The sequence below is a fragment of the Manis pentadactyla genome, chromosome 9 (genome assembly GCF_030020395.1).
Source record: "Manis pentadactyla isolate mManPen7 chromosome 9, mManPen7.hap1, whole genome shotgun sequence".
Classification (NCBI taxonomy): domain Eukaryota; kingdom Metazoa; phylum Chordata; class Mammalia; order Pholidota; family Manidae; genus Manis; species Manis pentadactyla.
Window position 1 is genome coordinate 105478092 of NC_080027.1, and position 12907 is coordinate 105490998.

A 12907-nucleotide genomic window follows, 5' to 3' on the forward strand; every position below is an offset into this window, starting at 1 on the left:
TAGGAGACTCTGTTTGTTTAGGGTGGAGCAGTTGTTTTTGGCAGGTTGGGGGAGGAGCAATTAATTCTAATAGGTATATAGTAAATTAAATACTTGGGTCTTTCCAACCAACCTTTTCTCTGTATTTCTGCTTCTTTTTTATAAGTTCTCTTTTCTTCCTAGATGACCCTTTAAGAACAGAAAAGAAGCAGCTTCTAGAAATCATGTCTGGGTTATTGTCATAGAAGCCCAATGGGACCTATCCTAGAGAAGGTCACCTAGGCCATTTCTGTTCTTTTCAACATTTCTTCCCTAATGTTCTTGAGATGAGAGGACATCCTTGGGGAAGACTTTTAAAAGAAAGGTTCCCCAGGATCCCTTATTAATCCATTCAAATGGATAAGTTGTTCTTATGAAAAGGAAGTTATTTAGATCTCCCTTTAATCCTCCATACTGAAGACCATACTTTTAAATGTAGGGAAAGTATTTTGGGTGCTCTTTGAATTTTTACAGATAGTTATATCAAAAAGAAAGAAGGAACACATTAAGTTTTGCCAATGAGTCAGTCAGGGTTGGAGGAAAAGTAGCAGATGTGGTGTTAGATGATGAAAATATACTTCAAACACTCAAATAGGAAACAAAATTCCCGGGGAATCTCAGTAAATGTATCAATCCTCCCAGAAGAACCCAAGAGCATCTACAGGTGTTAGGATACAGCTAGTTATAGTTTGATTCCTATTGCTGGGCTGCAATGTTGGACCCAAGTCCTGATTATATAGTTATTCCAAGTTTTCCAGAGCCAGAGTAACTGGCTCCAGTATTAAAGACAAACGCTCATCTCGGAATCTTTGTCTTTTACCCTAGTGAGGCCGTGTTGAAAACAATTCATTTTCACTTCCTGCTCTCAACTGACATCGCTGTGCAGCTGTGCAACAGCTGTTGAGTTCCACCCCACAAGTAGTAGCTTTTCAGTGATTGGCAAACTGGTATACATCTGGAATGATGTTCAAATGACCTCAGGACCCCATAGAATAAATCAAAACATTGAAGTAATAACTTGGATGAGCTCGTTCTGATGTAACTTAATTGCTAAAAATGACTTAATGGCCATTTTTTAGTTTAGGGATCTATCTCATCAAAGCACCATGAAATAGGGAACAGTCCTTCTATTTGACATTTAAAGAGGGTGGGTGGAGAGAGAAAGAGATTTGAACATGTAAACTGGAAGGTGGCCTCCAAACTCAGGAGTCTACTGTCTTGTGGCCCTAAGACTGTTGCTGAGGCTTTGCAGTTATAGGAACCGGGAGCAGCCAGTGCGACTGAGTAGGCGGGCTGGCTGGCGTGCCCGCCAGGATGCTGTGGAGCACCGTTTCCTTCCCAGAGCAGTTCTGAAGGAACAGTTCATTGGGCTGAGCTGTTTTTAAACCGCTTGTTGCTGTTCTTATCATACATTCTCTTATGGGGTGAAACACTCCATTAACTCTGGTTTGGCCTGGGCCCCTTTCCCATTTTGGTTCTTATTACTTGCAAAGTAACAGGAGTGAATGGAAACAGTTTGGCTTTCTCTGCTCTAACCCTGTGTCTAGCAGCTGGGCATGAAGTAGCCATATGTGTGGGCCTATTTCTGTTTCAGCACTGGTGTCTCAAACCCTAGGACCACTGCACTCTGGACAGACATTATGTCAGTCTTCATAGCGCCTCAGGACTACAAGCATCTCTAAGTATGAGGAGAAGGGGTGGAGCTCACGATCCTTAATATCTGAGAAACAACAGAATGTCAAGATATATGACTTCCAATCCCGAGTTCTGCTTGACCTTTGCTGTGTGACCCAGGGCAATTTTTGTCATCTCCATGCATCTCCATTGCCCCACTGGTAAAACAGGACTTTTAAAACCATTCTTGCCTGATGCACAGGCTTTTTCTGATGATCATCAGAGGTAAATGTGTGAAAATTTTTTGTAACCTATATGACATAAAGACCTATTATTATAAGAAAGCAAAATAGTTGATTAAGGAGTTTAAATGAACCATTCTGGAGCCTAGAGAAGGCCACTAGCAGGTGGTATGGGTGAAATCTGACGATTTCTTAGGTCTGATGGTCTTATCTTGAGACATTTAACTTGAGTTAGGTCAGTTTTGTGTCCAGTCCCTGGGAACTCCCCATAATATCTGCTGAATTCCATGGGTTATGCTGGGGGTGGGGGGATCAGGCTGAAGCCTAGGGAACCTGTACGTGGACACTGACCCCCTACTCTTTACCAGCCTTTCCAAGCAGATGGTTGGTGTGATACTATCAACAACCGGGCCTACTGCCATTACGATGGGGGTGACTGCTGCTCTTCCACACTGTCCTCCAAGAAGGTAAGTGGGGCACCCGGGAGCAGCTGGCGGGGAGCGGCTCCAGGAATCAAGGCAGGTGCTTTGCCTGACTCTCCTTCATGTGTATCATAACTGGCTTTTATTCTACAGTCAAGAAGAGGGAATTATAATGCACAAACGTGCTTCTGCACTGCCAAGATTAAGGGTAGTAATTTTAGGATGGATTCTTAGGAAAACACTAGCTCTCTAATAGTCAGACCTGGAACTCTTTCAGAGAAGCCATGGCTTTTGCTACTCAGAAATTCACACCTGCGTGTCGCTGACCAGGAAACGTTTCTGTAGGCAGGAAATTCTGGCCTCCACTCCTTGGGGAGGCAAGATGAACAATAAGGTGATATCCAGTGATTACTAATCTTCATAGTTAAATTAATAATCTTGTACAGTGTATTGAAGCATATTGCAGGTGTACATTCAGTGGCCACCACAAGTTACCTGAATCACCCCTGGACCATATACCCTAAGCGGTAGTCCTTTGCTCAGTGTCTTTTATTCCTATTGCTCTAGGCTCTATTAAATATGTTCAGATATGCTGAAACTCAGCCTGTAAAATTGAATAAGCTGAAATTTTGCAATAATACGGATAAAAAACCAAGCGCACCAAAGGTATTTGGTGCTAGTGGGCCAAACTGATGATCAGAAATATGCAAGAGATAGTATTTCTTTCCTTGTGTGTGTCTGTACAATAAAGTCACACTTATGTGATCATCTCTACACAGATACGAATACATCTCCTAACGACTAATATTTACTGATCACTTACTGCGCTCCAGGCACTGTTCTTACCACTTGTGTGAATTAACGCTTGTAATGCAGAGTGCTCAGGGGCTCCTTGGATCACTGTTCAATTTGGCCCTCTCTCGCTCTAAAAACTAATGAATTCCAATCCAAGAGAAATGTATCAAGAGCTGGGATTATAGATCAGAAACCATGCCAACTACTTCCTGTTCTCACCTGCAGAAAGTAACTGATCAAGGATCCTATCTGTACACAGGAAGGTATAACCACTTCAGAAGGAAACAAGCAATTCTCTCCGATCTCCATCTCACACTTAAGAAATCTGGGGTTTTTCTTTCATGAAGTTCAGAACCCATGGCCAGCATGCACAAGAATCAGGATTGAAAAGGCACCTTTTTGCCTGTTGCCCCCCAAATCACATTTTACTTCATGTGTGAAAATATGCTGGGAAATTTTGCCAAACACTGCCCATTCTACAGACCACTTGCTCAACCACCAAGCCCATCCCTTCAGTGTACCTGGACGATTAAATGATCTACCTACATATGTTTATCTTACTTGATTGTCCATACCCAAAGGGTAGAATCTTTGCCACTTTTACATCATGTCTCCCAAATGTCCAGTTCTCTCTGAAGCTGATTATGAACACTCAAAAAGTATGTTCATCCATTGCTAGCAGTGTGAGCAGGAAAAGAACAACTTTTACGGGACCATTGTGACATGGAGGAGGGGTAATTACATAGCAGGAAGGCAATCTAGCCACAGACAATGAGTAGAGGGATACACTGTTTCACCAAAGTATATCCTGGGTTCAAGAAAGCCAAAATCCTCCTGCTTATGAAAATGTCAAGATACTCCTATGGCTCCAACACCAAGAAGTAGGAATGATAGAGGTAGGTTTAGATCCTTGGTTTCCCAGACAGTGTCATGACCGTGAGTTAAGTCACCCAATCTCTCCTGGCCTTCCCTGTAAGAAGAAAATGCTAACATTCATCTTACCTACTTTACAGGGATTTTGTGAAGATGATAATAGCAACAGAAACATTACTAGCAGTAGATTTAGAAATTAGTGATACTATCAGAAGCAGTAGTACAGGTGTTATAGGTGCCAGGAAATGTGTTTTATATCCATTCTCTTATTTAAACCACAGAACACCCTCTGTGGTGGTTACTGTGGTCCTCCCACTTGATATATAAAGAAAGTGAAACAAGGAAGGATTACCATGTCTAAGGAGACATGGTGTTTAAGTAAAAGAACTGAGTGTTAATTTCAATTCTGCCATATTAACATTTAATTCCCCACTTCCTCTGGGACCAAATGAGAAAAGCAAAAGCTGGTTGAAAAATAGGAACCTTGGCACAAAAATGGTTTATTTCAACTTCTTTTTTATTTCCCCCCTAGGTCATTCCATTTGCTGCTGACTGTGACCTGGATGAATGCACCTGTCTAGACCCCAAGGCTGAAGAAAATCAGTAACTGTGGGTTCAAGCCCCTCCTTCCACTGCCATGGAGGCAGTAAGAAAGAAAAGCCTCCACAAAAGCAGAAGGTGAATGAAGAAGGAAGGTCCTATAATGAAGGAAGGAAGAAGAATACAAAGAATCTTGTAGGTGCCAACTATTGCATCAAGCAGCCCAAATAGGGAAGAATCATAGGCAAAAGTTTCTTCAGAGGCAGTTGACGAAAAGTGGAAGGAGAAATCTGACAGCTGTACCAGGACCCTCACCCCATTTATATCCTGTCCAACCCCATTCTCAACTCTTGCCTCCCCACTCTTCATCCTGCCAATCGTTCAGCCCCACCCGACTTGTAAACCAATACCAAAATATTAGAGCAGAAGCTGCCAGGGACACTTTGTTAATACCCATTTTTAATGGATTGCCATTTTTCAGGGCTCGCCTACTCCAAACTGGCTCTTTCCCTCTCTTTTGTGTAGTCTCCCTTCGTAATAATGAGGTTAGTTATTAATTCTTTATAAGTATTTAAACATAATTATATAAATATATTATATATATTATATTTTTTGCTGTCTACTAAGCTAAAAATTATACATTGTTCCACACATGCTGCTGTGAAGTTCACATCCAAAATGAATGCTGAGAGTTTGAGGACAGAAATATAGGCTCTGCCATCTTTCTAATGATGGGGATCGGCAGGTTGGGAGGGAAGCGGAGGAGAGAGAGATTAAATGGAGTTCTTGATGCTAACATGTCAGCTAATCGTGTTTTTATGAGCCGGGAGCTGGACCCAGGCAAAGGAGATGAGGAGCATGGAAAGTTGGGTGGAAGGAACCATTGGTGATGGGTCCAGGAGTTCTAGACTATGGCTCTTGAGTATCCATCCAAAAATATATATAAAATACATTCACTCATTTTCAATTGTCAGAACTCTTAGCTGAGTTGGTGAGACCCAGGATTTTCCATACCTCCATATATGCCTTTCCAAGTGTGGCTCTCACCAGCCTGTCAACAAGTTTGTATGAGGGCCCTTTCTCGGATCATCAGGATTGTAGGAACTCACACATGCCTCATACTTGGCCTGTGTGGTCTCACTCATTCTGAGCTCTATAGCCTGGCCATCATTCACAGACATGTGACCAACTGTTGATTTTTCTGGGGGGAAAATGTTAAGGAAAATGGCATAGGGGAAAGGTGGGAGGAGATGGAAGAACATGCAGGGATGGAGGGACCAAGGGAGAACGTAGAGCTGGGAGAGGTCAGGGCTCGATCAGAGCCCAGGGCAAAAGGATGAGGATGAAGGGAGTCAAGGAGACAGCCTTGTTCCAAGCCGGCCAGAGGGGATCATCTTCGAATCAATGCAGAATCTATAGCAAATTCTATTTGAGTGTCATGTATAAAATCTGTGACCCAGAGATTTCCATTTGTGCGAGCTATGGAAACACATGGAGCAAGGGTGACACTCTGTGGGGAGAGAGAAGAATTTCAACAATTTAGAGTACATCTTGTTGTCTTCCTTTCTTGTTCAATAAATGGACTGTGTGTGAAATGACCACATTAACCTGCCTGTCGTTACATCCCAGGCTTGCTCTTTTTGCACGTGGTCTATGACAGCTGTTTGTTGGTTAAAAAATTGGGCCTTGAGGAAAGAGAGAAAGTGGCTAATTTCTTGCTCAACACCCTGGTTGATCATCTCAGGAAGGGCTGGGAGGCTGGCCTACCTCAAAGCTTCTTCTCCATTGGAAACAAAAAACAGGCAGGCGTTAGAGTGCAGCCTTGGTCTCTCTGGGTCATGTGTTCTTTGGCCCTGACCACAAGTTTTCTACTCTTCCCATCAACACAGAGACAATGGCTCTGCAAATAGGAAGAGGAAGTACTACCCACCATTATTGTGAAACAGACTTCATGTAGGAAAGAACAATATTCTGGAATAGAATGAAAAGAAGGGGATACAGACATGCTAATCTGTGGGGATATGAAATGAGGGTGGCAAAGTCATTGGGGAAAGGAAAGAGAATTTGCTCATCCACAAAACACTTGTCCTCTCTATTCCTAGCCATACTGTGCATTGTCTGGATTCACATGGAGTGGCCCCAAGAAATGAATGAGTATGTCTACCTGGGATTCTGATAGGTCTCAATATGGAAGGGATAGTGAAACCATTCAGATTGTCCATTTTTTGAAGAAAATTGTAAATTATTTTGTGGGGAGAGTGTCCAAATTCTTGGAAGCATGTCAGTTCTGTGTAGGGCATTCCTGCACTTTCTGAGGCTGAGGCAATGGAATAGTTATCCTGGGCATCGTCCAGCTCAGGAAGACCACAGCTCCCCACGTTAAGCATGTGCAGGCTGTGGTTCAGGCCAGTGGGACCTCCTCCACGGGAGTAACAGAACATTTCTCTTTCCAAACTTCATTTAAAAATATTGTATTCTCCATTGGCAACATGTGTAATCCACCACTGCCCTGGGAAGGCAAGGGGACCAGTTCCTGTGGCAGGTAGAAAGCCCCTCAGGCTGAAGGCTGCCAAGCGGCAGTCAGCTCCGAGCATTCCCAGATTGCAGGTTTTCCAGCCCTTGCCCCTGGAGCCTAATGTCTTAAGCTCCTAGATCACTATTAAAGCTGAAGGCCTGAGACACCATGGTCACGGATCCCCAGTGGAACCAACTCACCCTCATTCTACGTGCATTTTGCTGCTCTTACCTACACATGGGGTTACAGAGGGCCTCTCCTAAAGGCCCCTCTGTCTGTCTGTTCAAAATAACTTCTCTGTTTCCTGTTTTCCTAGTAACTAGGGGCGCTGGTGCTCAAATTGCCCGGGGTGAGCTGAATCTGATTAGTGTGACAGCCCCCAACCAAAGAGGTACGAGAACAGATCGAGGAACATGGACAGTAGGCGAAGTTGTACGTGAAAGCAGAAAGCTGTTCTTGATTCTCTCCTTCCATTCCATCCGTTACGAGGCATAGGCTTGGCACTCACCCCCCTCTATCATGTGAGATCACTATTGAGTGCGTCAGTCAGCGCCCCAAGGGGATGGCTTGCTTAGGAACACAGTGAAAGGAGTTGATCTACTGTATTGTAACGTAAAACAGCTACAGCCAGTTATTTTGTAAGGTTATAAGATGTTCATTAAAAAATCAGCACACAAAATGTGAAGTGTCTTTGGTGTCTCATTTGTTTAAATTGTTCCATCACTTCCAAATCACTTTGCATTGGCTTCTGACAGGTCCAGGCATGGTCGTTGATTAATTGCTTGATTGGTCATTCCTTTCAGTTAATTAAAAACTTTTTATTAATTAAATGGTATGTGTAAGGAAGATAAACATGGAAGTACATGAGAAGAAATAAGCAGAAAAAATTGTGCACAGTAATTGCAATAAAAAGTAGTTGCAAAGAAAAGCCTCATGGGTTGTAGAAAAAAAGTGCAAGCATCATTTACAGTTCAAAGAAAGTAGTCCTAACTCCTGAATGCCAAAGCCAAGTAGCATGTGAAGGATGGTCTGTGAAGGAGGCATATGAGCTAGACAGGCAGGTAGGGGAAGGAGGGAGAGGAGAGTCAGACAAAGGGGAGAACAGAGTTGAAAATGTAAATGTAGGATTGGGAAAAGGTTAGGAAGTATTAGACATCACTGAGGCATCCAGATTAGCTAGAAGGTAGAACTCAGCATGTGCCATGCATTTGGCAAACACCATCTTAGTTAATCCTCACAACTGACCTACCACTTCCATATTCTCATTTAATAGGACACCAAGCATCAAGCTAGTGAAGAAAGTTCTTTGAGGTCCCATAAGTGGTCTTAGGTTGAAGTCTGGTTCTATGAGATGTCAAGATGCAAAAAGGAAAAGAACAATGGTGGTTAAGAGGATGTTTAATGGGGAAGGGGAGAGGTGAAGAGAAATGTGTAAGATGGTGCCTGTGCATTAAGCTTACATACCCATATCATCACTGACAGAAAAGGGATGCCAGGAGGAACCAGCTTTTGAAGAAAGAACATCTAGTACTCCTTGATAAAATCAGTTTGAGGGCCAGGTAGATAATTAGTTGGAACTTTCATATAAAGTAGTGTTTAGCACACTGTAGGCGGCTTCTGCTGCTGGGTGCAGCTAGTCAATATCTCTGGCCATGCCAGGCACCACCTGGCTGCCCAGAGGACTGAGTGGTTATCACACTACACCTGTGAGCCATTTGGTAAAACCTATGGACTCGACAATTGGACACGTGAGCTTGGAACTTGGGAAAGAGGTCTGTGACTAGAAACAAACATTTGAGAGTAAAAAGAATATTACCTGATGTTTTCTTTGTTGTCTACAAAGTGCCTTCTGCTGCCCATGGGTTGGGCAAAGCAAGAACCCATGGGTTGGTTTCCATTTTACAGATGAAGAAATATAGTGTCGGAGACAGTATTGAAAATTTGAAGTTTATGTAATTCAGATCAGGTTGAGATAGGAGTCCAAGTTTTCTGCCCCTAAATGTGATGAGCTTTGCCCTACATGATGTTGAGCCCAATGGGCTAAGGGTGAACCCAGACCCAATTAAAATGGGAAAGTTCCATGTCTTTTCACCTGTTTGTGTTTCAACGTGTTCACTGGTTTACTTGCGGCTTTCTTAGTAGCCAATTGTAGGAACACTGAGCAAACCTTGAGCACCTCTCCAGGGCCCTCTCTTCATGCCAGGCCCTGAGTATAAGCAGACACCCCAGCTCATGCCAGTTAGACCAGCTGCTCTGACATAGCTGGCAAAGCTGCCTTCTCCCTAATAGTTTCCCCAGGGAGAGTCCTGGAGAGAGAGACATTGGGGCTCTGGTTTCCATTGACTGACAAATGTAAATGACATGATGAGTCACACATCAGCTGGGAGACTCACTACTTAGATTCAGGCAAACTAGATGAGGGGCTCAGGATGGAGAGAAAGGTTCACCATTTATAAATAACTCCAGGGCATCTCTGGAGCTCGCTTTGGGTCATATCCTTTTATGTCACCACAGGAAGACTACTGATGCTGGACCCCTAACATTCCAGGTTGCCCTGTGGTTTGCTCCAAAGAGGGTTGTGGTGAGAATCATATATTTCATAATGGTTCACACCCATCAAACCTACTGCATGTACCAAGTGTTGGACTCTGGAAAAATATAAGACTATTTTAGAGAATAGTTATTTTTAAGTCTGCCATAGTCTGAGCCTACCTGGGCTTGAATGTCTATTTTCCAGTTTTCCAATCAGAATTTAGACTGGTGGTCAATGCACTATGAAGTGTGTGGTAACTGCTGCTTACATTCAGCTCCTAGCTGACAAGCCCCTCCCCTTATTCTTCCTTGATCTTGCCACTAGATCTTCAGGTTACACTGCCAAGTGTTAGTAAGAATTGGTGTGACAATGACAGAATACATTCTTAAAAGAATCTGCAAGTCAAATCTAGTTAACATTCCAAATCAGTATAACAAAAACATTTCAAAGCACTAAAAGTCCAAAGTAACTACAAACAGCTAATGCTTTTTGAATCAAATTTTCTTCTAACGATAATTTAATATAGGCAAGCTTTCTTTTTTCATGTTTGTCCACATAAAAGTCATTTATTCAAATGCAGAAAATTATAATAATAAAGGGAGAGTGTTGATTTTAATGACTACCAATCATGTTGCATCATTTTGCCTTTCCTCTCCATTAGCTGCTATCTGAAAGAAGTTGCCTGTTTAAAAATGGTTATATAGGGCTGAGGGTGAAAAAGATGGTGGCATGAGAAGTGAGGCAGGAACCTCCTTCCAAAACCACATATAACACAAAAATACACAAATACACCTAATCCTGAAAGAGCAACCCAAAGACTGCAACAGACTGCCTACATCTCGAGAAAAGAGGAGACCTCACAGAAAAGGGTAAAGTAGCAAAGCTGCAATCTGGCAGGACCCAAGCCCTCCCCCGATCCCAGCTCACAGGTGGAAGGAAGAGAAACAGAGTGGGGAGGGAACAGAAGCCCATGTCTGCTAAATACCGCCTCCCCATCCCCCAGAGATCTGATCCAGGAGCATGAACCCACATCACATGGTGCTCTGGAGATGTGGGGTTGGAAAGCAAAGACAGGCAGAATACTCGAAGAGACTGAGATTCCAGCCACTTGCAGAGAACAGGCATCCACAATGGGGCCACTCTGGGATGAAAGAAAGGCGGGCACTTTGAAAGACTTCCCAACAGCGAGAGGGTTGCTAATGGGGCAAGGAATACACAGAGCTTGCTGCTCAGGAGAAAGGACAGGTGGACAAAATCATCCCGGCACATTCAGCCCAGCAGGTTGGGAACTTTCAGGAGCTTCAGACACTCCATTTCCCTGCCTGGCAATGCAGTGCCAAGGCCTGCTGCTCCTTCCTGTCAGCAGGAACTGGTCCGCACACCTGCTGCCCCCGCCATTGCACCAGGCCAGGGTAGGGTGGCTCTGCCTACAGCAGCTACAAGGGCATAATGCAGAGGTTCCTCCCTGAATGCTCAGCCCACTGGACCTGGCAGTGGGGGCAGACACTGCAGCCGGGAAGCAGGAAAGACAACCTTCTTCTCTGCAGGCATGCATGCTGTGCACCTATGAACCATGCCATTGCTCCAGGTGCTGGGCAGCTCCAGAGAATAGAGCTTCTGGACACTAGAGGGTGCCACCTACACAAAGTTATTATTCCATAGTAATATTTAGAAATATGAAACAGCAAAAGAATTCTGTACAAACAAAAATCCCACAAACACCAGAAAGTGGGCTAAATGAAACTGAAAAAACTGTTCTTAATAAAGATTTCAAAATAAAAATCATAAACATGCTCACAGAGCTACAGAAAAATATTCAAGATCTCAGGGACAACTTCAAGAAAGTGAAAGAAACTTTGAAAAATACAGTATATAAAATGAAATGAACAATGGAGGGATTTAAAAGCAGATTAGCTGAAGTAGAGGAGACAATAAATGGAAAAATAGAAATTAGGAAAACCAAGAAGCTGAGGCACAGAGAAAAAAGGATCTCTAGGAAAGGAAGAATAATAATAGAGCTGTACAACCAATCCAAATGGAATATTTGTATTATGGGGTACCACAAGAGCAAGAGAGAGAAAACAGGATAGAAAATCTCCTTGAGAAAATAATTGCTGAAAAATTCCCCAATATGGGGAAGGAAATAGTCTCTCAGGTCATAGAAGTGCAGAGATCTCCCAACACAAGGAACCCAAGGAAGATAACACCAAGACATATAATAATTAAATGGCAGAGATCAAGGACAAGGACAGAGTATTAAAAGCAGCCAGAGAGAGAAAAAAGATCACCTACAAAGGAAAGTTCAACAATCTATCATCAGACTTCTCAGCAGAAACCTTACAGGCCAGAAGGGAGTGGCATGATACATTTAATGCAATGAAACAGAAGGGCCTTGAACCAAGGATACTCTACCTGGAAAAATTATCATTTAAAGTTGAGGCAGGGATTAAACAATTACCACATAGGAAAAATTGAGGAAATTACCTCCACTAACTGTCTCTATAGTGTACTTCAAAGGGACTGCTATAGATGGAAGTGCTCCTAAGATTAAACAGCTGTCACTAGAGAAAATAAAACCACAGTAAAGGAAGTACACCAATTAATTACTAAGCAAATGCAAAATTAAATCAACTACCCACAAAGGCAATCAAGAGATACCAAAGAATACAGGACACCTAATATAAAAAGAGTGAGAAGAAAGAAGAAGAAGGGAGAAAAGACAAAAAAGAACCATTAGACTGTGTTTGAAATAGTGTAATAAGCGAGTTAAGTCAGACTGTTAGATAGTAAAGAAACTGCCCTTGAACCTTTGGTAAACACGAATCTAAAGCCTTCAATGGCAATAAGTACATATCTATTGATAATCAGCCTAAATGTAAATGGAGTGAATGCACTAATCAAAATACATAGAGTTACAGAATGGATAAAAAAACAAGAACCCTTTTTAGGGAGGAAAAAACGATGGCAGTGTGAGAAGTGAGGCAGAAATCTCCTCCTAAAACCACATCTAAAATGAAAATACAGCAAATACAACTATTCCTAAAAGAGTGACCAGAAACAAGATTGCACCAGCCAGTCTACATCTACAAAAAGAGAACATCTCACGGAAAAGTGTAAAATAATAAAACTGACCTGGTGGGACCTGAGCACTACCCCCACCCTGGCTCACCAGCCCTAGAAATCTACTCCAGAAGCACAAACTCACATTGCATAGTGCTCTGGATATTAGTGGGGCCCAAAACTGAAGTCACAGACTAAGACTGTGAACAAGTCCCACAACTGGCTGCCCTGGGACAAAATAAAGTTAGGCACTTTGAAAGATTTCCCAACAGTGAGAGAGATGCTAAAGGGGCAA

At 42.8% G+C, this 12907-nt stretch overlaps 1 protein-coding gene across 2 annotated transcripts in view; it reads left to right on the plus strand.

The window, feature by feature from the left end:
- PAPPA2 (pappalysin 2) overlaps nucleotides 1-7698 on the plus strand; it is a 264631-nt gene extending 256933 nt beyond the window's left edge. For both annotated transcript variants that reach the window (XM_057507904.1, XM_036916746.2), the window contains 2 exons: nucleotides 2243-2341; nucleotides 4497-7698. In XM_057507904.1, the coding sequence (XP_057363887.1) occupies nucleotides 2243-2341; nucleotides 4497-4571 (174 nt within the window). In that variant the 3' untranslated portion in view covers nucleotides 4572-7698. The remainder of the gene's footprint in view (nucleotides 1-2242; nucleotides 2342-4496) is intronic.
- The last annotated feature ends 5209 nt before the right edge of the window (nucleotides 7699-12907 follow it).